This window comes from Rhinolophus ferrumequinum, chromosome 14 (assembly GCF_004115265.2).
Source record: "Rhinolophus ferrumequinum isolate MPI-CBG mRhiFer1 chromosome 14, mRhiFer1_v1.p, whole genome shotgun sequence".
In the NCBI taxonomy this organism is placed as follows: Eukaryota; Metazoa; Chordata; class Mammalia; order Chiroptera; family Rhinolophidae; genus Rhinolophus; species Rhinolophus ferrumequinum.
Window position 1 is genome coordinate 61,974,715 of NC_046297.1, and position 12,963 is coordinate 61,987,677.

Genomic DNA, 12,963 nt, shown 5'->3' on the forward strand with positions numbered 1-12,963 from the left:
TGACGCCCTTTCCAGTGGATTTTCTTGTGCATACCCATTTTAGAGATCACTGGCATTAAGAAGAATGGGTGTGCCAGGAGGTTAGCAGGAGGAAAGTCCAGAAGCGACTGAGAGTTTGGCCTAGGACTGATTTCCAGATACCTAAACGAAGGCAGCCATTTGAAGATGCTTCCGACAAAGTTGGAAATGAGTGTTAAAGGTTATAGAAGGAAAATGACACCAAGCTTATATTCCAGTGGAATTCAGTTTTATCCTCAAGATAGCATATTATTTTTTTCACAGTCCTGCTTTCTGTATAAGAATAATTACTCATTAAAAAGGAGTCTGCTTTATATTATTTTTAGCTTCAGTTGGTTGTTTTAGTGTTTTATCATTTGATTCTCAACTAAATATTTAGATGTTTGAAACTGTTATCCTTGGTGGTCTAAAGAGTGAGTATTCTTAAAATAGATCTTTTTTGCAGTCTACAGCATGACAGTCTCTCTGAAGACCTTGTAGGTTGTAGTTCATTGACCTACTCAGACTTCTTTAGAATAGTCAAAAGCTAAACTTGTCTTCCAAGCAAAGAGACTCATTCAAAGATCAGCATGTCTTTATAAATGGCTTATGCTTTTCAGTAATTTTTTCAAAAGTATAATTCTCATTTTCTTCTGGCCGATCCTTTGTTACTGTGTTAATATCTATAAAGCCTCGTCCAGAATACTTTCAATTTAGTAAGACCCTATAATTTTATGATTAAAGGCGCAAGTACTGATTGGTTTTTGTTTGTTTGTTTGTTTTCTGGGTGTTTTTTTTTTTTGGTTTGGTTCAGTTTGGTTTGGTTTTAATTAAGAATACTATTTTTTCAACCTTCAGCCAACAAAAATCTTTCATCGTTGATGTTCAGAACATGTTTCCCTTTGGGGAAGTAAGGATGAAAAATAGCTGTAGTTCCTCCAAATCTCATGAAGTTCAGTTAACTTTCTTCCTTTAGTCTATTTTCTATTCTGTGTCAGTATCAGTGTCCTTTATGAATATTTCTTGAATTCCCAATGAACGGTAGTACTATTATAAGCTGATCACATGCTGATGTGGGAAAGCACCTATTCTTTTTTGCTGTTTCATGAATGAAAGGCATAACGAACTTACCACACTAGTCAAGTTCACAAAATGAGTCTTTGGTGCAGTTGGGCAAAGTGGGTTCTCAAAACAGGTACCTAATCATGGAAACGTTCCTATTAGAGAAAATGGCAAAGCAAAATGAAGTCCGCGGGTCTCCCTGATCTTGCCCCTGTCTTTGGTAGACAGCAGAGGGCAGCAGCATGAGATGTTAATACTGGGTGGAGCCATCAGCTTTTGGCCGCTCTTCCCTTTACAGAGTCTGTACGTCAGCAGGTTCTGCTGCCCTGGATGGGCAGCGAATTGTGGAAATAGGGGATTAAGGCATTGAACAAAATCCCAGTATGGGATGGTGGTTGATAAAATTTCCGCTATCTTATTTTACATCTAACACATATACTCCTGTTCTCTTGCTTCTTAAGCCTTTATTCTGGAGAACAAATATTTAGGACTGGGAGTCATAAGTCTTAGCACACTTACAGTTGTGTTACAAGTTGCAGCGGGATGGCCCAATAGACAGGAAGTGCTGTGCCACATATTGCGGATTTAGTACATGTGAATGAATGATTGCTGCTATCCTTTCAAGAAAGCCACTTGTTTTCATAGCTTATCAGTGAGTTTACAGTCTGTTGCTGCCAGAGCAAAGGGATTAAAGCATCACAAGACCTTTGTTCTAGTTCTGCCACCTTGATATTGTTAAGTGCTCAGAGAACCAAGCTCTTTAAAGCCTGTCTCGTTCCCAGAGTTTCTGTTTCCTTTTGTGTTGCTACAGAGCTCTGATCATACTGATCAGAGCAGTTTTGCACAATGTAGGTTGCCAGTGACTAGTGAATAATGAAATTATTGTAAAAGGTTGTGACCAGCATTTTATTCAAAAGGAAAAGATTACTGAATAGGGCAGATTAGAAAATAACCACAATGTGTATCACACATAGGAAGAGTGTTGTTTCATAAAACTTTGTTTTACTTGAACGTATATTTGCATGTATTGGGTGGTGATGTAGAATGTATTTCTTACTGCGGGTCATGGGAAAAAAATGTTTGAAAAACACTTCACTGTAGCATGAATCACATCACCATGTAATTATCAGTTTATACATCCGTTCCCTCTACTACACACCTCTTGAAAGAAGGAATCACATTTTGTCTCTTAATTCCTAATTCCTAGGTCAGATCTAACTGACACGTACCAGGTATTCAGTAAATGTTTGTGGCATGAATGAATGAATGAATGAATGAATGTCATTTAACTTTTTTGAACTTCATATTTTTCATAAATCCGCATGTTACCCACAGTATCTGATAGTGTTCTGAAGATCAGTTGAGATAATAATGGATGTGAAAGTGCTTTATGTAAGCTGTCTACGCATAATAAGGATTATTGTCTGGCATAATTTTTGTTATTGTTGTTAGGTACATAAACCTCAGGAACTCTTGAAATCTTAACTACATGTTCTAAAGATGACATATTTATGGCAGTACTATTAATAGTACAGAGATGTCCCCTTTTAGGGATTGAGTTAGGAGACAATCTTGAAAAATTAGGTAAGTGCCTTTTTTTAACTTTTTTTATTATGGAACATTTCAACATACAAAGTAGGCACAGTAAAAGATGTGAACTTCTGTGTACTTATCCCCACCTTCAACAAACAGCGACTCATAGGCAATTCTGTTTCACCTACATCATCTCCTGCCTCCCCCTTCCTGTATTACTGTGAAGCAAAGGTAGATTTCTTTTCCTTCCCCTCTTCTTCCCCCTTTTCTTTTCCCCTCCTCCCCCTCTTTATTTTTACTTTTTCAAGTATGTATAAATGTTCTTAGCATTCTTTGAAAATACAGTCATAAGTACAAAGAAATGTAGCTTGGTAGTTTAGACTCAAGTGGTGGTGTACTGTTGTGTGAATGAGTTATTCTCTCATAGGGACTAGCAGGTAAACAAGATATTTTATTTCCCAAGATTTTCTTATGATGGTGACCAACCACATTGCAAAACAGTGGTCACATTCCAGACTTGTAACTAGTTCTGGAGACTCAGTTACACAATTGCCAGCTCTGTCATCTTCTACAGGGATGTGACCTTACAGAAAAGGTCTGAAGCATGACAGATCGCTTTTAAGCTTTTTGAATTGTGTTTTTTATCATAATAGCCCTGAAACTTTTGAGCTCTAGCTAGGCCACATTGAGTATCCAACTGAGACTTTTGGAATACTGTAAAGCTGTAATAAACGCTGCTTTAAGGCTATAGCCCAGGGTTGTCACGTGTAACTCAGAAGTCAGAATCCACTCAGAAGAATTTTAAAAGCACAGTAAATAAGAATCATTTATGTGATTACTTTTTAGTGACCTTTCTTGGTTTTCATAATTTTGTGATTCAGACCTTAATATAATACAAATACAAATAACTTTAAACCAAAGCATGTTTAATTCTGTCAGATATTTTTATGTAGAATTTTTTTTCTTTAAAATCAAACGTGGAATTTATTTTGATTTTTAACAAGGTATTGCTCCGTTTTGCCCATTGCAATAATTGAGTAGTCAGTAACTTTGCATATTTCAGTTGTTTTAAGGTTTTTATGCATTCCTGAACATCTTTGTCCAAAATAAAATTAATATAAATGCACTTTCATTTTGCAATATTTGAAGCCGTATTTGTAATACAAGATTGCCCCATACCCAAGTGGGGAGAGGGCTGTGGCTCCAGAGAGAGAGAGAGAGACAGAGAGACAGAGAGACAGAGAGACGGAGGAGGTGAAATTCCATGGTCTGACTGTTATGACTCCCAAACGTTACAGGTCACAGATCTAGGTCAGTTTCTAGATGTCGGGGACATCAGCATTCCTCCAGCCTCCCCTGCTGGAAACCTAGAAATCTCTATCTTTTCCTCTTTCATTCCCTGTAGCTAACAAATAGGTACTTATTGATTATTTATTTAGAAAAATCTCTGGGTTTTAGCGTTTCCACTCCTGTGACCAGGGCGTTAGTCCTGATTTTTATCACCATACCTCTGGACTAGCATAGCAGTTGAGAAGAAATGAACTAATGCATTTTGACCATGACATTTTCTGTACCTTTAATCCCTGAAGCAATCGTGAGAGGTAGGAAATCACCTGTGTTTTTCCAATTGCAACAAAAACTGGTCAAGTTATTGCTAAGGAATCACCTTGCTCTGGGTCTGTCTTCCCTTGTAATGCGTCCTATGCAAGCATACCAAGATAATCCCCCTTAAAAAATTGTAATTTTTAATATATAACTTTCTTGAAATCTATAATTATTGATCTAGCACTTTGCAGATTGCCAGAGATTTTTTTACATTTGATCTCGTTCTGCACAAACTACTCCATGAGGTTAATATTATCTCATATTACTGTCTCGTACAGTGACCTGGAATGACTTCTATCTTCCATCAAACCAATTATTAACTCTTACTATTGATGGCATTCCACATTTTAGGCTGTGGCTCTGTTTTGTCTGTTTAATCATCTCTTTCAGTGTCAGCTGGAGTTAGCTTTAGATGAACTTCCTTATGGGCCTCTTCTCATTTCTTCCCTAATGTCTGCTCAAAGCAAAACTCATCCACCTCACCCACCTTTCCCCACCCCTGTCCTCTCACTTAAATCCTTCCAGCACTACAGTCATACCTTTTCGAAGAAGCCTTCCCTAATAATTTCTGTCTTCCTGTCTATTTTTCCTTCTTGATTTCCTTTGTCAGATACGTTTGCCCTTGAATATAATTTAAAAATTTCCCCCTAACTGTAAAAGTAATATATGTGTCATGTAAATATTACATAGGATATTTGAAAGTGAAAAGGTAACTTCTGGCTTCCCAATTCCTAGTAGAGGTAACCGCTGTTGTGTGTCTTTATCTTTCTATTTCTGCATACACACACACCTTACACACATGGGAGATAAATGTAAATATGTGTTTTATACACAGACATCATCCTACAACTTCCTTTTTTCACTTGACAATATAGCTTGGAAATTTTCCCGTGTCGATAAATAGAAGTGATTTTATTTAAACATATCTCAGTATTGCTTCAAATTGTTTCATGTGAAATTATTTTATGCATATACATCTTACCTTCCTGCACCAAAAGAAAATGGAAAAGCAGGGGTGCTTACATATTCTTTCTCTTCTCCATCCCTTTATTCTTGACTCTTTCTATTTACTGCGTATTTCACTATTTGTGCTGTGGAAAATCGAAGAGGTTTTGCCTCTCATAAGCCCTAAAGAGTTAGGATCTAATGGATAAGAGCCTGCATTCATACATATAACTGTAACACAAGGAAGAAATTGAGAAATGACACAGTGTTCTGTTACCGAAAATATGGCTGGTCAGGTTATTTGAACAATCCTCTTGCTGAAAATAATTGAAACTGTTGAATGTGTATAAGAAGACATCCTCAGAGTAGTGAAGGGCTGAAAAGATAAGGAATTAAAGGCCAAAACCTAAGAGAAAGTGAGAGTTCAGAGAGGCTTAGAGCTGGAAGCGCCTTTGGCCCCGAGGGCATTTGCAGACCCAGGCAAATTTGAACTTTGCTGTGTCATGGGTAGTAAAACTATACAGAAAGCTAGGAAATGATTAACATAACATTCAGAATAATGATTTTGGAGGCGGTGGGTGGATACAAGGAGTTTCTGGGGTATTCAGAATTTTCTGTTTATTGTCCCGGTGGTAGCTGTACAGGAAAATAAAATAATTTATTTTCTAAACTGAGCATATTTATTTTATGCATTTTTCTATATACAAGTTATAATTTACAACAAAGAGTTTAATGTAAAAGGACAAGTTACAAGACAATATATACAGTGTGATCCCACATGTATATGTTACATAAATGGTGTGTGAATTACATAAATGAGATGTATAATGTATAAATTCTACACCTTGATATAATATATAAATGTGTGTGTGCGTGTGTGTGTTTCATATACAGAGAAAAAGGTGTGGAAGAGTATTCACCAAGCTACCTGAGGGCAACCTTGAGAGATGGAACAAGGATAGGAAGGAGCAAGGAAGGAACTTACAGTTTGTGCTTCAGGTCGTTAATTTTTTTAAATAATCATCACTGTTATTTAGTATATTTTAAAAATCAGATTTAAAAAAAAAAGATGGCTTCTGTCTCTGCCCCTAGATATGAAAGCATTCCCTCCACCGTGCTCCATACCACTTGGCACCGTACCTATTATTACTATTTTTATTTTTTTAAACAGCACGTCTTGTTCCTTTGCTAGATTGTAAGCGCTTACAGGGAACAAGACAGTGTCATGTGTATCTTTATATTTCTTGTATCTGGTAAATCCTGGTACATAGTAGCGGGTCTGTAAATACTAGTGAAAATGAAGGAACAAATGTACCTTAAGAATGTACTTAGGACTCTAGGCGTCCAGTAGATGCAACGTGTCCTTAGAGGCACTTGCTATGCTTTTGAGTATTGTTTTGTATCTGGCACAGCAGTGGGCACAGTGACACAGGCTGATTTGCACTTGACCAACACTTTGTGGAATCTGTGAGCAAGCGTGGAGTCCACCATGTGGGGCCCCTTCCGGAGCCCAGAAAGCAAGAACGGGGAAAGTACTCTCCGAAAATTAAACTCAGACATGAACACCTGACAGATGAAAGCCGAGAGGTGATGTGATCTTAAGAGACGCGAAGACTCTTTGGGCAGTTAGATTTGACCATAATCTAACTGAGGGTCTTGACATCTTAAAAACACAACCAACATAAGCTCTGCCTCAGAGGAGGATTTTCTCTGTCTCCAAAACAGAGCAAAAGAAAAGCTGTTACTGTAATTGTCATGAGACCTCATGATGCGCTATCTGACCAGTAGTACCTGCCAGGTGGCCGCCGGCATCCCAGTTGGCCTGGCAGGTGGATAACCCCGTGGCAGAGAGCTGCTGAGCCAGCCTCATGCCGTTTTGCACTGGAATCCTGTGTAATGCACTCCACTTGCTCTGCTTTCGTACTCACCACGCTTCCCTCTGGTAATTTGCTTTCCCAACGAGGGAATTCACTGTCAGACTGATGCAGACGGATACATTCAGTGTGCCTGATTCTTCTGTTGTTCACTGTAAATAATAAAGTCGCTTTCTTTTTTTGTATACATCGGTGTTTTGTGAGTTTTGTTAGCATGAGTCTGCATTCCTGGGTCCCGTCAGCGAGGTCGGGTATCAGAGTCTGCAAGGCTCATCAAGGTAAATGCTGCCTTGCGGGCATCTGTTGGAGTGGCCTGCTGGATTTTCCAGGTGATGCCCATCAGTGTTGTCATGCTCCATATTTCCTTTCCATTCCACACGTCACTAGAATAATTCTTCCCAGAAGTCCTATGTCAAGAACATCTCGATAATGGGCACATTTCAGTTAGAGAGTACCAAATAATATTATCTCAGTGACAACAGATCTTTTTCCTCTGGGAGAGTATTATTTGACTGGATTTGCAAATATCATCCACCTGTGTGGATGAATGGACTGTATAGAAAGGTAGAGACCCCACGACAAGGACCTCCAAAAACTCATTTCCAGTTCTGCCTCTCATCTCATTGTCAACATCCGGGTCACACTCAGTCACTTCCTAATGCGGGTCTCTCTTGCAGCAGGGAACCCTAAAGAAGATGGAAGACAAAGGGAGGTCGACACGATTAAGGATAAGGATGCCAGTAGAGCAGGCAATGAACGAGGTTATAGAATTTTTTTCTTCCTTTCTCATTTTTCTCTCTTTCCTTCAAACAGTCCCCGTTGCACTTGAAAGGGTTTCAGATCCCACACACTGAATAAAGCACAGGTTTCTCGGTGATATGGTCAGCTTATCTATGAATATAACGGTACTTAAACCAGATTTCAATAAATCATTAATGGCAATTTCTTGCCAAAAAGGATATCAGAGTAGATAACAGGGCAAAACCCAACACAGCTCTTAAGTGAATCCTAGAATTTTCAAACAACTTACCAGTTGCATCAAATAAGTAGCCTGTGAGGTGAGGCTTTGTTCGCTAGTAGCTTTTTACCTCCTCTCTCCAGTTCCTCCCCCTTCACTCCGACTTCCAGCCAGAATAACTGATCACTGAGTTTCACCTTAAATGTATCAGAAATTTACCCAGTTGTCACTATGATTTAAAATAACCTATCTTTCATTTGTAGATTAGGACCTCAAAAATTGCAGATAAGTAAATATAGAATCTCAAAAAGACATTTTTTTTTTAGACACTTGGTTCCTAAAAGCTATTGTTTTGACAATTACAATTTTGTTCATTTATACAATTGGAATTCTGCAGCAAAATAAGGCACTTTGGCTTATACGTGCGTATACCACATTCACGAGGCTGCTGTCCCGGTACGTGACTGCAGAGCTGTTCTGTGTATTGACGTTTCAGTGACATGGGGCTGAATTGCTATAGAGGTAGCTGTGGACCTTTCTTGATTATTTAGATAATCGAGTGACTCCTTCAGGCCTTTTGACCAAATTCATCATGCTCTCTGGCTTTCATTTGCTTTGGGGGAAAGAAGATGCGAAGGAGAACACGGACCATTTCTCATCCCAGTGTGAGCAAGGTTTGTGTCACAGCCAGAGACATCTTAGAAGTGAGATCAGTAGCTGCACGGTGCACTCCGCCGTGGAAGTTAGGCTAGGCAGCATCGCAACACTCCTAATCAAGGCCTGTCGCCACTTCGGAAGTACTTGCCCTTCCTTAATGGATTGGTTGGATTGGTAACAGCCTCTGACGATACAAAAGTTAGTGGTTCCTAAAGCAAACCAGGCAGTATAGTATGTTATATGCTGACCTGAGGAATTACCAAAAAGGGAAAAAAGTATTCTCTTCCTTTATTAAACGATTCATTAATGGGGAAAGGATGAACATGGTCAACATTTATTTTTAAAAACCCACAAACCTACCACTTTCCAAACTACTTGGATTTTTATTACATACATTTTTCTCATTTTACCAAAGTGCATGATGTATTGTCAAGGTTCCGGCAGACAGGGAAGTCCATAAGCTGTACTCCAAATAAAAACAAGGTGTAGAGTGAGCTAGAGAAAATGCTCACCTGAGAAGGAACAAGTGTGTGACCTACTCCTCTCCCTGCACCTGCCTTCTCGTAAGCCCAGGCCACTGCCTTCCCTTTTTCTTCTTCTCTTTCCTTCTGTTGAAGGTCAGAGTCTAGACAGGGATTCACTGGCCAGAACTGAAAAGACAACTAGACTGATAGAACCCTGTATAAAACGGCAGAGTAGACCGAAGTTCCTTTTCTCTTTCTGTTCTGCCTTCCTAAATTCTTTTTCTGGCATCTGCTTTTTTTCTTTAGTCTTCCTGCAGCCCTCTTAATTCTTCTGAGTCTTGTCCCTTTTCAGTAAAAAAGGCTTACCATAAGGCTTGACATTATTAAGTCAATCCCCGTGTGTGTCTGTGTGTTGTGTGTGTATATATCTACAATTTGATTTTGTTAGTTTGTAATACCGCTTAGAATATTCCTTTCTAACCAAATAAACTCCAACAGTAATAGGTCTTAAACTTTTAGGATTATAAACTCTAGATTCTCTGAAAATTACCCTCAAAAATGTCTATACACATAAAATGTTGGGTACAATTTCATGGTGTTCATGTACTTTTAATACCTCTTTATGGATCCGGACTGGCTTCAGAATCCCTGTCCCATGATGGAGTTCCAAAGTCGTCTACTTTCGTGGTCACTGGTGAAATTTGAAAATATATTCATGTACCAGATACCCACTGAAGGCCTTCTGGGTGCCAGGAATTGTGCCGAACACTGAGTGAGAAGGGCCCCACACATCCATATTTACAATGTAGTCGAGGAGTCAGACAAGTAAACAGACAATTACAAAACAGAATAGATGCAGTAGGAGGGGAAGTACAGGATATTTTGGAGAGCACATAAGATGAGTGTTTAATTCAGCTTTGGGGCATCAAGAAATTCTCCTTAGAATGATACCTGAATTGTCCTCCCAGGTAGAAGGAATGCTATGTCCAAAGTCAAGTGCATTATAGACTTGTGTGTTATGTTGAGAAATTCGGGCCTTAAGTTGAGGGATGGTAAGGACTGATCTGTAACTGAAAGAGAGAACTCTTGACTGTAGCATGGAGAATGGGTTGGAGGAAGCAGGACTGGAGGCTCGGAGACCTTGGTAGTAAGCCTTTGAGGTAATGCAAGTAAATTATAGTGATTTTAAACTGAAGTACTGATGGTGTGGATAAAAAGAGGATGAGTTGAAAGGATCCGAGTATGTGTTGGAAACCACAAACTTGAGTGTTTTACTGAATTCATTCCTTCAACAACTATTTATTGTGCTGCTGTGTTTGACATTCTGTGAGATCTGGTGGTGAACTAGAGAGACGCTATCTTTGTCCTCAGGTCTAGTGATGGTGAGTTCCAGGCTTCTGGAGTGGGCAGCTCAGTGGGTGGTGGTGCCATCACCAGAGATGAAATAGGCTTGTGTCTCAGACCGAAAAGGTCCCTGGGCAGGAGAAGTGCTTCCTCAAGGTAGAAATACGCCTCCTGAGATTTCAGGATTTCCTTGTTGTCATGAATCGTGAATCATGGTGTGGAATGAATGAGAGATGTTCCTGATGGGAGAGTGTTTCTGTATAAACAACATTCAGGGAGGGGCTTAAGACCCACTACAGATAACAGTTGGAGCCAGGAAGTAGATGTGATTACCTGGGAAGAGTATGTGGAAGGAAAGGTGAGGATTAGACATGGCAAAACCAGGGAGAATCAAGAGGAACCCGATGAGAAAGCCAGGAGTATGTAAAGAATGCAAAGCGTGTTCCAAGATGGAGCCAGTGGAACGGACGGGAGGATTAGCAGTATGGCAGCAACAGTCAGCGTCAGGATATATTGCATAGGCTTCTGGCAAGGTGATAACCTGAGTTTACGTAGTAAATTTCACACACTCACTACCACCTTCACTAAAAGGAGTCCTGAATATTCATATCAAAGGCTCGCTCAGGGGTGGCCAGCAAAATATAATGAAGAAATGTAATGCTATGTGAATTATAGCTCAATAAAGCTGTTATTAAATCAAGAGAATAATAATTATGAAAAATTCACTCTTAAACATATTCTAACAAAACTATTATATTTCAAAAATGTATAAACTCTAAGTATCCAGATGTGGGCATGGGGTGGAGTGGAGTGAGGGAGAAGATGTTATCTAGAAAAGGAAAATAAATTTGTATCCAGTCACCTCCTAGCACTCTCTATGTGAAGAGCAGTGATGCATCACCTAAGACATTCGAGGGAAAAGGGTTATTCAAATTTCACAGCTAGCTGAGGCACCTTTTCTTGAAAGGGCAACAGAAAGGTCATCTCGACATTGAATGACTCTCAAAATATCCCCCTCTTCTACTTGTCCTGAAAAAAAAATGCAATGACATACTAGAGCCAAACAAGTAATTAGTAAGAATAAATAACCCGATGAGGGGAAGAAATTATAGTAGAGTATTTTTTAAAGTGGTATGGAATTAATTGTGACTACCTGTTGTTATTATAGTAGTAAGTCATAGAAGTAAGTCGTAATGCTAATGATAAATGATTCCTCAAAAAAGAATAATACAGCAGGCTAATAATAAAGGGATGTGCAATTGTAAAGTATTGCAGTAATTTGACAGAAGGAAGGAAGCAAGATGGCAGAAGGAAGATGGAAAAGTGCAAGGAGACTCAAAAAAGGCTGTTTTATTATTGACATCAATAAAGAAAATACAGGATAAAGAAAATTTAAAGTTAAGCAGTGCTGGTGTAGAAAGGATGAAGAACTACTTAATCAATATGGCTTAGGGCAGGAAAGAGAAAACATTTTGGATGCATAAAAACAGTGCTGTATAGTTTAAAATTAAAACTGGACATATTTATTATCACACAGTGATTATCTTACTCATTTAAAAGACAAGATTCAAATTGATTTTTTTTTAAATCAACCATAATATGATCCAGAGGCATACCTTTAAAAAAAAAAAAAAAGGTATACAACCATAGATACAGAGGGAGTTTCCAAAAAAATATATCTGAAAAGAGTAATTTTTTTAACTCTGTGACAATAAATTCAATCTATAAAATGAACGATCAAAAATAAAAATTTTAAAAAATAACTAATATTGACTCAAAATGGCTAAAATTGTGAATGACATTGACAAAAATAGGGTTAAAAGAAAAATTTCTACCTCCCAAAAAGTGCAAATTCTAGACATATTTATTGTTAAATTCTGTCAAATCTTAAAGAAACAGAAATTTCTTGTGCTATCGAATCTATTTCAAAGCATGACAATACATGGAAAATCTCCCAGTTTATTTTATGAAGCTAGGATGATGACTGTGACCAAATTCTCCATGTTTTTTCTTACACGTTAAGAACACTTGCACTTAAAATTACATACACAAAATCTTAATTCAAATATTAGCAAATGAAATCTGGCAGCCTATTGAAAGAATCATAAATATGATCAGTTCACATTTGTTTCAATAATGCAGCATTTGTTTGTCATTAGAAAACTAATAGTATGGTAATCACATTGAGAGATTAAAAGAGGAAAGCCCTTTTCAGCCATTTATTTCCATGACTCAAGCGTCTCTCTGGTGATCCAGCATGGAACCAAAGCCACCAAGTCCCTTTCTTTGTGAAACTTAAGTTCCAATGGGAGCACAGCAAGAAATAGACAACTATTGTAATAAGCACATATAAGATTTTGGCACATGATAGTTTTTCAAGTCAGTGGGGAAAAGTTGGCTTATTCAGTTTGGAACCATTGCCTAAAGTTTTAATGATATTTTAAAATCCAAACGTATACTTTATATTAAACTACATTGCAGATCAATCAAACATTTTAATGGTAAAAATTGAAACCAAATATGA

General features: G+C 38.2%; 1 protein-coding gene across 2 annotated transcripts in view; it reads left to right on the top strand.

The window, feature by feature from the left end:
* Window positions 1–12,963, top strand: part of NSMCE2 (NSE2 (MMS21) homolog, SMC5-SMC6 complex SUMO ligase) — a 210,139-nt gene that overhangs the window by 104,473 nt on the left and 92,703 nt on the right. Inside the window, exon 5 of one of the 2 annotated variants that reach the window (XM_033126607.1) lies at window positions 7,694–7,777. The exons of the other annotated variant lie outside the window; for it this stretch is intronic. Coding sequence (XP_032982498.1) covers window positions 7,694–7,777 — 84 coding nt within the window. The remainder of the gene's footprint in view (window positions 1–7,693; window positions 7,778–12,963) is intronic. 2 annotated transcript variants of the gene reach the window in all.